The sequence below is a fragment of the Plasmodium gonderi genome (genome assembly GCF_002157705.1).
Source record: "Plasmodium gonderi DNA, contig: Chr13, whole genome shotgun sequence".
Taxonomy (NCBI): domain Eukaryota; phylum Apicomplexa; class Aconoidasida; order Haemosporida; family Plasmodiidae; genus Plasmodium; species Plasmodium gonderi.
Window position 1 is genome coordinate 808,211 of NW_021628938.1, and position 15,093 is coordinate 823,303.

Sequence of the window (15,093 nt, forward strand, 5' to 3'; positions counted from 1 at the left end):
AATCATTAAAATGATAGTGTAAATGTGATGAAATATAATTGCGTTTTTATGTGTGTGTATCTATGTGTTGTTGTTTGGGGAGGGCGTATGTCTTTTGGTAATCCTTTCTCCCCAACAATTGTGTTTTTTTTTTTTTTTTTTTTTTTTTTTTTAATTTATTTAGCTTTGAGTTTTACAATTAGTGTTTAAAAGTGTTAACGTAAAATTTTTTTAATTTTTTGCCTTTAATTTTTTATCTTTAATTTTTTATCTTTAATTTTTTACCTTTAATTTTTTACCTTTAATTTTTTACCTTTAATTTTTTACCTTTAATTTTTTATACTTTATTTTTTTTTTTTTTTTGTTTCTTGCTTTCACTTTTGGCTTTTTCTGACTTTTTGAAAATCTTTGTGTGCACGTATTCAATGGAAACCTAGTTCTTGCTCTTTAAGAAATTGATTTTTTTCCATTTTAGAATTTGAGTATAGTAATGCCTAGGTTTTAGGTCTATGATTTTGTATCACTACCATATAACTTTGAAGTTACCATGGTATATGAATGCTCCACGATTATTACCTGACCTGTTCATATTTTTTTTTTACATAAAGTCAGGTGAATTTGTTCTATCCCCCCTTTTTCCATACTTTACTACCATGTAATAGTTTCGAAAAAGTAAAAGCATAGTGAAACACCTGCATGCTTGTATTGTTTTTTCTTATGTTTGAATTTTATAAACTTTTACATGTACGTCAATATATATATATATATATATATATATATATATATGTATTGTAAACGTGTACATAAATATATTATCTTTTTCTTGAACTAATGTACAGGTTTATTTTTTCAACTACTATTATTATTTTATTTGTTTTTTTTTTTTTCTTAGCAGCGGTGCTATTCACCGCCATGCTGCAGATACATACGTATGCTATATGAACATATGGATTTGTAAAAGGATCAACAAGATTAAGTATAAATTTTTTTTTTTTTTTTTTTTTTTCATCCTTTTCAATAATCTATATTTACTTAAAAGATCTCTGTGGGTAAACGTAGTAATGCATTACATTCCCTTTTGTTTATAGCAAAGAATTGTTGAATGAATATAACGTTGCGGTACGAATAAAATATAGATACCCATTAGGATTCTACATTTCTCACGTTACCACATTTTTCTACATTTTCAAGAACTCCAAAATTCTGTGATTTTTTTTGGTAGTTAAGAATAAATTCCCACTTTAAACCAAATATATATATATGCATGTAATATATCGAAACACCGTTCATGTTTCTGTCACAAACGTAGTTATGAAGCGCTCTCATATAATTATGTTTAGCTTATCCAAATATACAACTAAAATAATGATAAATATCATTACAACTTTTTGACCCCTTTACATAAGGGTGTAAGGGGCAATAGGGATAGAGATAGATAGGAAGAGATAGAGGGAAAAGAGAAGCAAATGAAATTTTAATGTGGCGAAAGGAGCAAAAAAATGCGCATACTTGCAAAATTTGAAAGCTTCTGTTGAGGCCGACGGGATTACTGTCATCCCTTTTTATTTATTTTTTTTTTCGTTTTTTCGTTTTTTCGTGTTTTTGTTTTTTTGTTTTTGTGAGTGCCGTATGAACGTGCAATTTGCATACATGAACACACATACGTAAGGCGAAAAATATGTTAAATAAAATCACCCTTTTTTCGGCGCCTTTGCCAAGTATGGTAACTGCTCAGCATTTTATACTTGTTCCTTCAAGCGCACTTATGCAACTCGGGACATACATATATATATATATATATATATATCCCTGTGAATGATATCTCTAGCATCGCTGAGCTACTTCAAGTGACACACACATACACACACACACACATGCTTACGTGCATACATGAATACATGAATACATGCATGGAGGTTGTTGCGGGGTGTGGTGTGCATGTGAGTATATAAGCATGTAAAAAAACGAGTGCTTTTTTCCTCCAGCATTTGATAGCTTTTTTATTTATAGCATTTCTTTTATCATTTTATGAGCTTTATTTTTTATGACACTATTTATTTGCTATTTCTTGCTTTTTCCTTTTGCCTTTTTTTTTTTTTTTTTTTTTACCCTTCTAGCACAGCCTAGATTGTGTCCGAAAAAAAAAAAAAGGCACAAAAAATAAAATCAAATAAAACACCAAAAAAGGGGACAGAGGGAAAAAAAAATAAAAGTTTTAAAAAAAACACATGGGTAACAAAGTATGAGAGCAGATATTTAAAAAGTGCCAAAAACGAAACGACAAAAAACAAAAATAAAAATACATGAACATTTTGAACAAATGAAAAGAAAAAACAACCCATGTTTTTATTTATTCACATTCTCTTTTCATTTTAATGGTTAACCATAGTATATAAATATTTATACATTGTACATATATAAATCAAAGAAAGTTTCATTATTTTATTTAATTTTTTTTTTTTTTTTTTTTTTTTTCATTTATGCATTGTATCCTTGTTTTTATGACCTTCATTTCACAAGAATGTATATTTTTTACATAGCTGTCAAGGAATGAGTAACTGGCTTACAAATACAGCAGTGTTAAATTGTAAATGCAACATGTACATACATAGGTGCATGTATTAGTAAATCTCCGTGCTTATGAAACTTACACGGTCTTCGTACGATCTCTTCTCAATTGCACGTGTTTTGGGTTTAACTTTTTTTTTTTTTTTTTGCAGCAGCAGCAGCAGATAAATATCTTTCACATCATTATATTTACCTTTTTTTTTTTTTTTTTATTTCCATAAATGCGTATGGCCATTTGGACATTTAAGTCTATTCCACTCGTGTCCCAGTACACCTTTTTCCTTTTTCATAACTTGACAATTTTTTTAAATACTTGTTGTATGTATGAGTTCTCTCATACGTTACTATTAGTCCATGGTGTTTGCATCAATCCATGTGGCTTGTATCAGCCCATATGCTAGTCAACGCTCCTGTGACTCGAATATGTACATATGAACACAGATGTAGCTGACTTACTAGTTGTACTGATTTTGTCAATCGAACATTACCATTTGACAATGCTCATGGGAATGATGTTTTTATAACTATTACATTTGTACTGTTTATTTTAATTGTTGTACATGTGTGTAACTTATCCTTTCCAAGAAAAAAAACAAAAAAAAAAAAAGAAATTCTTTTGCACATTCATCATCATAAATATATCTTCATGTGCAGACAAAGAAGTATCAAAGGGAGAAAAGAAAAAAGGCAACAGAACTTTCCTATTGCTTTTTTTTTTTTTTTTTTTTTTTTTTTTTTTATTTTTTATACATTTTTTAAAATTTTTTTTTTTTTTTTTTTTTTTTTTCTTTTTTTTTTTTTTCCATTGATTTTCTTACTTTTTTTTTTTTTTTTTTTTTTCCCTTCACAATTGTTAATTATTCACATTCACAACCCCCAGCGTTCACAAAATGATGAACATGTAAAAATTACAAACGGGGCCTTTATGTGTCAAGTCTTGTCGTACATATTTTTTCATATGCATAACATGCGTATATATATATATATGTGTAATTACATATGTATGATCGTATACCTGATATGTTAATCTAACTACTGTGGAGAAAATTCCCTAGTGAATTTTTGCAAACATCTTATAAAATAGATATAATGTGCAGTACCTGCTCCAACGCGTGAGAGATTCCACAAGTATAAGATAATTTTTTTTGCACACGTATTATGCCTGCAAATCGAAGATATACATTTTTTCTAATTCCCTCTTGTATTTATCAATATCATTCAAAAGGTGACAAATAATTTATATATCAAATTAATCACGCTATGATGAAATTATATAGTTTTACAATATATATATATATCATCCGAGACACACACACACAAAAAAAAAAAAAAAAAAAAGGATGAAAAAAATATTTTTTTTTTTTTTTTTTTTTTTTTAGCCCTTATAAAGTTACAGGAAGAGGAATTTTTTCTAATTTGTTAACGGATTTGTAAAGCATATTTAAATGTGCAAAAAAAAAAAAAAAAAGGAGAGAAAAATAGAGAAAGAGGAATGTAGTATCATTTTTTCTCCATATTCGCACTAATAAGAACTCCAGTATGTAGTGAAGGTTCAATTTTACATATTCAATATTATTGTTATGAGAGAAAGTCTAAAGATATGGGTTTTTTTTATAGAGAGAATAAAAGAAAGATCATAAGTTTTTAAGTTTATGCTTACGATTATTTTTGCATACAGAACTCAATATATTTATATATAATACTCGCAAGAGTATTTACTATCTCCATCCACGAACCCTTGTCTTATTCGCACGCAAGAAGGAGAGTAATAAAAAGAAAAAGAAAAAAAAAAAAAAAAAAAAATGAAAAGTTAAATTTTGTGTGCTCCACATAAACATTTGTGTCTACGTAAAAGCGACGTAAACAATTTCCAGAGTGAATATTTAAAAAAAAAAAAAAAAAAAAAAAAGTTAAAAATCATCCATTTTGTAAATTCTCCAAAACGAAACACAAACACATAGACACATACATAGTGTGTATATATACCATTTATGCGAATGTTTATTTTATCAATCCTATAACGAGTAAGTGACAAAAAAAAAAAAAAAAAAAAAGTTTTATTCCCGTTTACAAAGAATTTCAGTTAGGACATCGTACGTTTTGCTTGAAATTGATATTCGCTGTTCGAGTAAGTAATTATAAATGAGATAACTTAAGCGCGCTTACGTGTATTTATATATATGTGCAGATCTCATCATCATTACCCACCCATTGTTCTTACCATTACAATTGGAGATTACAAAATAGAGGGGAGAATAATCCTCCAAATGGAGAAGTAGTGGTAACAATCGTGTGTGGCTTATCAAACCACAATTATAGCTTCTTAGAAAAGAGATTCCACATTATGAGGTGTATGTGCAATCATCATTTGGATTGTACATACATGCTATTGTAATATAATGAGTATCTCTTATTTTTTTTTTACCATTGAAGAGTTTTTACATATCCATTGAATCAGCACCTTTACTGACGTAATCACGTTTCTTTGAAAAGACATTCGCAACTTTTCATGTTTAGAATGACAAAAGAGAGTAATAGCTGTGAAGGGGAACGAGTGGATGTAATGTCATATGATCAGTCTATCTTGAGGGTGAAAAACTTGGCATAGAAACGTGAACACGCATGAGTAACACATATGCACACAAATGATCGAACTTATGTGTCGAAATCCATTTTGCACGTGCAGAAAATACAATTGAAATTGTTCACCATATATTGAGATTCTGCCACACATTGCTTCCTCCACACACATTGCTTCCTCCACACACATTGCTTCCTCCACACGCATTACTTCCATTATAAGCAGAGCAAGAATCCGACCCAGTGATATTGCCCAATTTAATAGGACAAATTTTATAGTGACACCGAAAGATGGCAGAAAATGAGAAGAGACTACCAATGACACAGGAAAGTTTAGAAGTGAAAAAAAGTTCTTCATGGAGAATATCCGATGATGGAATTAAAAGAACTCCATCAGGAAAACCAATTCAAACTATGTATGTCTTGAATAGAAAAGGGGAAGAGGAAGATATATCATTTGATCAAATTTTAAAAAGAATTCAAAGATTATCTTACGGATTACATGAATTAGTAGACCCAGCTAGAGTAACCCAAGGAGTTATAAACGGAATGTATAGTGGAATTAAGACATGTGAATTAGATGAGCTAGCTGCTCAAACCTGTGCATATATGGCAACTACCCATCCTGATTTTTCTATTTTGGCAGCTAGAATTACAACTGATAATTTACATAAAAATACAAGTGATGATATAGGAGAAGTAGCTGAAGCTTTGTATACGTATAAAGATGTAAGAGGAAGGCCTGCAAGTTTAATAAGTAAAGAAGTGTATGATTTTATTATGCTACACAAAGATACATTAAATAAGGAAATAGATTATACACGTGATTTCAATTATGATTACTTTGGTTTTAAGACATTAGAACGGTCATATTTACTACGCATTAATGGGAAAATTATTGAAAGACCACAACATTTGTTAATGAGAGTATCTATTGGAATCCATATTGACGATTTGGAAAAAGCACTTGAAACATATCACTTAATGTCACAGAAATATTTCACACATGCAACTCCTACATTATTCAATTCTGGAACTCCAAGACCACAAATGTCTTCGTGTTTTTTATTATCAATGAAATCAGATTCGATAGAAGGAATTTTCGAAACATTGAAACAATGTGCATTAATTAGCAAAACAGCTGGTGGTATTGGAGTTGCAGTGCAAGATATAAGAGGTCAAAATTCATATATTAGAGGAACGAATGGAATATCCAACGGATTAGTACCTATGCTAAGAGTATTCAATGATACTGCTAGATATGTAGATCAAGGAGGAGGGAAAAGAAAAGGATCTTTTGCTGTATACATTGAACCATGGCATTCTGACATTTTTGAATTTTTAGATTTAAGAAAAAATCATGGAAAAGAAGAATTAAGAGCTCGAGATCTTTTCTATGCTGTGTGGGTTCCAGATCTTTTTATGAAAAGAGTTAAAGAAAATAAAAATTGGACTTTAATGTGTCCAAATGAGTGTCCAGGGTTAAGCGAAACATGGGGTGAAGAATTTGAAAAGTTATATACAAAATATGAGGAAGAAAACATGGGGAAAAAAACAGTCTTAGCACAAGATTTATGGTTTGCTATATTACAGAGCCAGATAGAAACAGGTGTCCCTTACATGCTTTATAAAGATTCGTGTAATTCTAAATCGAATCAGAAAAATTTAGGAACTATAAAATGTAGTAACTTATGTTGTGAGATTATTGAATACACATCTCCTGATGAAGTTGCTGTATGTAATCTGGCATCTATAGCATTATGCAAATTTGTAGATACAGAGAAAAAAGAATTTAATTTTAAGAAACTTTACCAAATTACAAAAATTATTACACGAAATTTGGATAAAATTATAGAAAGAAATTATTACCCAGTTGAAGAAGCTAGAAGATCCAATACAAGACATAGACCAATAGGAATAGGGGTTCAAGGATTGGCTGATACTTTTATGTTATTAAGATATCCCTATGAATCAGATTCTGCTAAAGAATTAAATAAAAGAATTTTTGAAACTATGTATTATGCTGCTTTGGAAATGTCTATGGAATTGGCTCAAGTGTATGGACCTTATGAAACATATCAGGGTAGTCCAGCTAGTCAAGGAATTTTACAATTTGACATGTGGAATGTAAAGGTTGATAATAAATATTGGAATTGGGATGAACTAAAGACTAAAATAAAGAAACATGGATTGAGGAATTCATTACTTCTGGCTCCAATGCCAACTGCATCTACTTCGCAAATTCTGGGAAATAATGAATCCTTTGAACCATATACTAGTAACATCTACTACAGACGTGTTCTGAGTGGAGAATTTTTCGTAGTTAATCCACATCTGCTAAAAGATCTTTTTGATAGAGGACTTTGGGATGAAGACATGAAACAACAACTAATTGCCCATAATGGAAGTGTGCAATACATTAGTGAAATTCCAAGTGATTTGAAGGAACTCTACAAGACCGTGTGGGAGATCAAGCAGAAAAACATTATCGATATGGCAGCCGACCGAGGGGTCTTCATAGATCAGGTAGGTTGAGAGGCGAACATGGAGGACAACTAGGGAGTAAGAGAATCGGTTTCCCCAGTTTAGCTCCTCCACTCAGTATGCAAATTTTTTTTTTTTTCGTTCACACGCTTCCGTCTGTACTCCATCAACATGATGAACATCTAATATCATGTATAATCACATCCAACACGTGTATGACTCCTGATCACTTCTAATCACTTCTAATCACTTCTAATCACGTCTAATAACTTATAATCACTTATAATTCCTGCCAACCACTTCTCAGTCCCAATCGCTGAATATTTACATCCAGAAGCCAACATTCGCAAAACTCTCAAGCATGCACTTCTACGGGTGGGAAAAAGGGCTGAAGACAGGAGCCTATTACTTAAGAACCCAAGCAGCAACAGATGCAATTAAATTCACAGTTGATACTCAAGTAGCTAAGAATGCTGCAAAAATGAAGAATGCTGAAGGAGCAGGAGGGGTGTCTATCACACGCGAAGTTTCACGGGAAACAATTTCAACGGAGTCCACAGTTACACAGAATGTTGTCTGTCCCTTACGAAGGAACAACGACGACCAGTGTTTGATGTGTTCAGGATGAGCTCTATCCACGTGCTAAAGTGATTCTGGGCGTGCATACACATAGTTACATATATGTTATACATATGTACATGTACGTTTTTATGTGATAACGGAGCGGAGCAACCCCTCTTATATTTTTTCGATATTATTGCACATGTAGAGATACCATTTTGCACATATAAGTAATTCGTAAAGTTACGACCATCTACACAAATTTGGAAAGAGAAGAACAGCAGATATGATAATTCGTGAAAATTGTGCTTCTTATTATGTTATATGTTGTACTATTAAAAAAAAAAGAAAAAAAGAAAAAAAGAAAAAAAAAAAAAATATATATATTAAAAACGCAAACTATTAGGGGGCGGGGGTGGGAGCGAGAAATGGAAAGATGTTTCGTTAAAAAGTACTTAAACAAATAAAATGAAATGTCATGAACTGAAATAATAAAGACTATGGTGTATAGGTGTTAAGCCATTTTTGAAATTACAAAAGGGGTTATATATACAAGTTTGTGAACAATTAAAATGAAAGCAGAAATTTTTTGCTTCTCATATTTGCAATCCACTTGGAAAATTATTATTTATTTTTTTTCTTTTTTAAAACGTGTAGTATTTGTGCAAATTATTATCCTACTATATGATGTGTGTGTGTATGTCACGTCTTAGGTTTATTTTGTGTGTTTGTGCATCCACTGTGCTTTATATATTGTTCCAAATTTATACTCAATTATGCATGTGCAACGCCTGCACGAGTTATGCACTCTCCACCTGTCCTTTCTCATCCTTACATCTAAATAAATCACAAAAAATTGGGCTTAAATTGGGATTATATCAGTATTATATCGGTGTTAAATTGGGATTATATCAGTATTATATCGGTGTTAAATTGGGATTATATCAGTATTATATCGGTGTTAAATCGGGATTACATCAGTATTATATCAGTATTATATCAGGATTTCCTAAATTTTCAAATCCATCAAATCATATGAGAGAAAAAAAAGAGCCCCTTCATGCAGGCAATTATTTCAGCCGTTATATTTGTGTATCACGCATAGCCGTATTAAAATAGATGAAACTTTATAAAAATCGAATTGTTACATATTTCTTTGAATTTATGAAAATATTGTAAAAATAGTCATGTCTTTTTTTTTTTTTTTTTGTTACTCCTTCGTCTGATGTTTGTTCATGTTCGATTCACCACAGTTGGGACAAATAAGGCTCTGCAAATTTTATATGATTATGGGAAGGGGAAATAAAATGTCATGATGTGGAACATCAGTTTTGGTATGTTGAAGAGGAACAGATTAGGGATTGGAGTGGATATGACAACAATACATATGCACATAATCATAAGAAAAAAAAATGACAACTTTGAAATGATGGAGATGCAAAAAATCTTGGTAGTGTCAAAGGGATTTGTCACGAATTTTTTTCTCTCTTTCTCTTTTTCACTATGACATATGTAAGTCCTCTTACATCCTTGACAAATCTCTGCTCTCGTCCCTTAGCTGGAAATATAACTAAATTACACTTCATGCATTTATATTTAAATAAGTTCTCTGATCCTGTAGATTCATTTGGTTCTGTCGTCTTTTCTTTTTTACGCTTGTATAGAAAGCCTATCCCAGTGTTTTGTATTGTACGGTCGTAAAAATGTGGCAAAAAAAAAAAAAAAAAAAAAAGAAACGTGAAGAAATGGAAACAAAAATGTATGCATATATCCATGTATGTGCATATGCTTTTATCCATGTGCATATACTGGTACGTGTGAAATGTTCAAGCGCAAACGTGTGCAGGTCTCGCAGATGTGAATTTTGTCGTGTTTCAAGTCAGTCCTTACCAATTAGGGAACTAAAAGCAAAAACGATAAGGGCTAAGTTGTATGGATTGTTAACTCCATTGACAACTTTGGTTATGTTGAACTGAATTGTCTTGAAATAATTTTGTTCTTTATGAACATTTAAAAGGTTCTTCTGAGGCTTTTTATTTGTGTATATATTTTTTAACGCTTGTGTGTGGATAAAATGAATACTTTTTCTTTGGATTTTAATTGACCGTGTTGAGGAGAGTGCCAAAACGCACATGCATATGCACCACACAAAAATGTATGTTTTCATTTTTTTTCCCCTTTCGTTTGATCTACTTAATAAAGTTATCTCCTTCTACTTCCTTTTCCTTTTTATTATTATAACAAATGGAACTTAATGCATGTGTGTCATCTTATGCGCCATGAATTTATCATCACACAAAAGGAGGAGATGCAGGCTTACTTCTCCCATTTGGCACAATCAGATATTTTTCATCTGATCTTCTATTTCATTTAAAATTATACAGTTTTGAAGAAATTTTTTTTTTTTTTCACCTCTTAATTTAAATAAACCATTTTTTATGCCTGATGCTTTCGTTAGTTACACCCCTTGTAGGAATAATATGATTAATTATTCCCAAAAAGTAAATAAATAAATAAAAAAATAAATAAAAAAATAAATAAAAAAATAAATAAAAAAATACATAAAAAAATACATAAAAAAAAAAAAAAAAAAAAAAGGCATATATTCCTAATCTTATACACCACTCCAATGAAATGAAAAATTAATTTTCCACGTCGACACAGAAATGTACACATTAAGAAAAATGTAAATAAGTCAAAAAAGGGTTTGAAAAAAAAAAAAAAAAAAAAAAAAAAAACGGCGATATTTCTGCTTCCCCCAATTTGTTCTCTTTTGGGGATAAACTATTCTCATTTTTATAGTAAAGTTTTAAAAGCTACTTTTGTATTTCTTATAACGTTTTTCTATTATACACCTACCCTTTTAATGAGACTTATTCTGTTGGTTTTTTTATTTTTATTTTATTTATTTTTTTTTTTTACGTAACTCCTATCACCATGCACATGTAATGTAATCAAGGGAGAAAGAAGAAAAACATATACAATGAAACATTTCTGAACAATCTGGAAAAGTTTTCCATATGCACATGGAAAAAACAAAAAGTTTGCATTAATCAAGAATGCTATACAAGTTTTGTGGAGCGGAAAAGAACCTTTTCACATTGGCTTCAAAATGTATCATTAGCCATGATAAGACGAACGAATTACCAAAAAATAATCAAATGATGAAGTCAGTTTTTCCTAAACTAATCTCAAAAAATAAAATAAAAAGGAATAAAAAGGAATAAAAAGGAATAATTAATTTATTTTCCTTTTATACAAATAACCTCTATTTTGTAACGTTTATAGGGCATTACAACAGTTAGAACATGCATCTTCTTTTCTTTTCTTTTTTTTTTTTTTTTTTTTCCATTTTGCACATACAAAATGTGAAAAGACAACTCAATTAGTGCATGTCCTTCTTTAATATATGTTCTTGAAAATACGTTATAAACCATGTTCAAATGGATATATAAAATACAAAAAAAAAAAAAAAAAAAAAAAAAAGGACACCTGTTAAGAAATTATTTCAATCCAGTATATTATTTGTATAGCTCTTTATATCTGCAAAAAAGGGAAAACAGTGAATAAGATTAACTACGTAAGAGTTGTGTTGCAAACAGAGATACATCTATGTAATTGTAAACGAAGCATTTTATACAAGTGCGTTTGAATGAGGCCATAGTGAAGTATAAAAAATGAGGTGGCAGGAAGGCAGGGAACAGACGGGGGACAAGTTATGTAACTGACAAATGCAAAGAAACAAAGGTGACGAAATGATGGTTGTGAGAGGAGAGTTAAAAAAGAGCGCTACATAACAAAGATTTTTTTTTGACAACTTGCTTCGAAGTAAGATTCGAATTTGCAGAACTGAAGTTAAAAGGTACAATGAGCAGAAAGGATTTGTTAAAAATATATATATGTGTGTATATGTATATGTATATGTAGATATAGAAATGGAAAAAATGACATAACCGACTGATAAGACAGAAAAATGGATCAACTTTTTATAAATATTTTTTTTCTTATTGAAATATTTGAAATGCATTAATAAACGAAAAGGAAAAAAAAAAAAAAAAAAAAAAAAAAAAAAAAAGAATTGGCATTAACATATGGCATTAAAATAAGGTAGGTGGAATGTTGTTTTTGATATGATTGAGACATTGAAATGAAAAGAATAAAAAAACAAAAAATAAAAGATAAAAAATAAGGGATCAAAAAATGGTGATAACGGATGGGCCAAAATATGTCCATAAAAAATTACTACATCAAATGGGTTTACGAAAAATTGCTCGACACTGCCGATGCACGAGACAGGTTCACATGCCAATTTGCACAACCGATTTGCATGGCTAGTAGCACGAACGGCAATTATAGCAGATGCACGTCCCTTCCCTCCGCCCCAATATGATTATAGTCAGGTTTCAAATTTTGTTTGCTACAGAACAGTGTAAGCCTTCCCCTTCCCTCGTGTGGTACCAATATATATATATATATATATATATGTATGTATGTACATATGTATTAACATATGTATGCACATATGTATGTACATATGTATGTACATATGTATGTACATATGTAGGCGTACACAGATACATAAGCACATACAAAGATTTGCATGTTCATGCTGGAGGTCCATCTGAAATGGGATGAAACATGCCGAACGCGAAAAATAAATCAATACTCCCCTAAATTCATCGATTTCACATAGTGATTAGTACCTGAAGAATTAAATTTGTAGAAATCGTCCTTGTTAAGAATTTTGGACCATATTAATAAGTCTCCACGCATTAATCCTCTTCTAACAATTTGTGATAAATTAAATCCATTTTGTTTGACAAAATACAAACTATCTGTATTTAAATTATTTGTAAAAACTTTTAATTCTTGATAATTTTGTTCATGCGCAAAATTTTCTAACTGTGTTAATAATCTACTTCCAATCCTCATTCTTCTATTATCTTTTTTCACTACCATCCTTACCAACTGTGCAATGGAATTATCTCCTTTGAATGGTACAATTCCTACACATCCTACTATTTTTTTAGTCATGAAACGAAAATTTGAATCATCATCATCGTTCGTTTTTCTATTGAAAATGTTTTTTCTGATTTCATTTAATCTGAATGGAACTGTTCTTCTACTTTCGATCAGTTCCTTATTGGAAATTTCTCCTATATTACAAAGGAGCTTTGTTTTTTCTTCACTTTCATTGGATTTATTATTTTGTATATCCATGTTGTTATCTCTTATACTACTGCTGCAATTTCTATCTTCATTTGTCACGCTGTATGTATTTCCTCTAACATTATACTCCTCTGTCACCCCAGTCGTCACCTTCGTCTCCTCCTCTTCATTGTTATTTTCCTCACAGTGTCTTGTTTTATCATTTTTTTTTTGTGATTCTTTTCCTTTTATGTCACTACAAGTCGTGCTATCAATATCTGATTTATCATCACTACTGACAACTCTACCTTCTTTTTCTTCCAAAATATATTCCATTTTGGTATTATTCATATTGTTGATGTCTACATTGTGTGCTTTGTTACTGTGGGTAATAACGTTACCACTGTCATTCTTATCAGTACCATGTGTCAACACATCAACACCAGTAAAAGGAGAATTGTTATTTGTTTTGTAATATATATCATTATAATTTTGTGGGGTGCATTCTTCATGATCTATTATGTTGACTAAATTTACTTTTGCTCCATTGTCTTTCCAATTTGTATTTTGACAAGTGTCACTATTTTTATTATCTCCATTTTGGTGTGTATCTTTTTCTGTTTCAGAATTGTTAGAACATGAATTATTTTCTTCATTTTTGTTTAATTTATTTTTATTTAATGTTTTCAGTTCATTTGGTTTTTCACTAGGATCAGAAATTGCATTCTTAGATGAGATGTCATTCAAGTATTTATTATTTTCTTCATCTGAATTTTTCATTTCCATATCACCCCTATCATTGCATAGCAGCTTTTCTTGCTCCTCTTGTTCCAGTAATATCTTGTCTCTTTCGTGTATATCACTACATGTAGTTCTGCTAGCTGAACCAAAATTATTATCAAATACTTCAGCTACCCAAAAATTACATCCTTCCACATTTATGTAACTTTTATATAAATTTTCTAAATCTGGACAATCTTTCCTTATATGATTTAAAAATTCTAATTTTGCCCTTAAATATAAATATATTAAAAATATAATCAAAAAATAAAATATCTTTTTTAAATCCAAAAAAAATATATAGTTTATAACAACTATGACTAGCAAGTCATAAATATGTTGTATAGACCAATATATAACAGCTGGTAGTGTTAGCGAGTTGAAATGATCATGTAGTAATTGTCTCACTTCGTTTATGTCTTTTTCTTCCAGTTGTCTTATTGTAATGAGCGGTTCTGGGAATCTTGTTTTTTGCTTATCTGTCAAGGAGAAAGTAGAAATGTTTGTTCATATGGAAATTGACGAAAAAGGCCAAAACGTGAAAAAAAAAAAAATATTCCACGTTCAGGTAAAAAGGTAAAAACGGAAGTTAAATGTTCAGGTAAAAATAACTACAATAAATTATTCTGCCTCCATGTGAATAAATAAAAAAAAGAACAAGAATAATGCAAACCAACTGGACGAACACACTACTTGTGTGAGTAAATTTCATACACAACAATAATCTTCAAGATATACATGAAATACAATCATGAAAATATCTCTTTGGAATGACTTTTTATATATTTTACTCATTAAAATATGAGATATGGAACTTGGAGCCTTTTCCTTCTGCTTAAATATATTCATTTTGAGCTGTCCTTTTTTTTTTTTTTTTTTTTTTTTTTTTTTCTTAATACCCTTTTTAAGACACTTTTTTCTGTGCTTGATTATTGTGGAAATTATTATTATTTTCTACTATGCTAACGACAGATGGGTTGGGGAAAAAAAAAA

At 30.3% G+C, this 15,093-nt stretch overlaps 3 protein-coding genes across 3 annotated transcripts; 1 reads left to right on the forward strand and 2 right to left on the reverse strand.

Moving 5' to 3' along the window:
• Positions 1-5,418: 5,418 nt before the first annotated feature.
• Positions 5,419-8,239, forward strand: PGO_131360 (ribonucleoside-diphosphate reductase large chain; the record flags this gene model as incomplete). Its single annotated transcript, XM_028689652.1, has 2 exons — positions 5,419-7,653; positions 7,919-8,239. The coding sequence occupies 2 exons, from the start codon at positions 5,419-5,421 to the stop codon at positions 8,237-8,239; spliced, it is 2,556 nt and encodes an 851-aa protein (XP_028545453.1).
• Positions 8,240-9,382: 1,143 nt separating this feature from the next.
• On the reverse strand, positions 9,383-10,339 carry PGO_131370 (conserved Plasmodium protein, unknown function; the record flags this gene model as incomplete). The annotated part of the gene is made up of 3 exons (XM_028689653.1): positions 9,383-9,442; positions 9,699-9,841; positions 10,063-10,339. The coding sequence occupies 3 exons, from the start codon at positions 10,337-10,339 to the stop codon at positions 9,383-9,385; spliced, it is 480 nt and encodes a 159-aa protein (XP_028545454.1).
• A 2,492-nt stretch (positions 10,340-12,831) lies between these two features.
• PGO_131380 (N-acetyltransferase) lies at positions 12,832-14,949 on the reverse strand (the record flags this gene model as incomplete). Its single annotated transcript, XM_028689654.1, has 2 exons — positions 12,832-14,579; positions 14,892-14,949. 2 exons carry the CDS (start codon positions 14,947-14,949, stop codon positions 12,832-12,834), a joined length of 1,806 nt encoding a protein of 601 aa, XP_028545455.1.
• Positions 14,950-15,093: the final 144 nt, after the last annotated feature.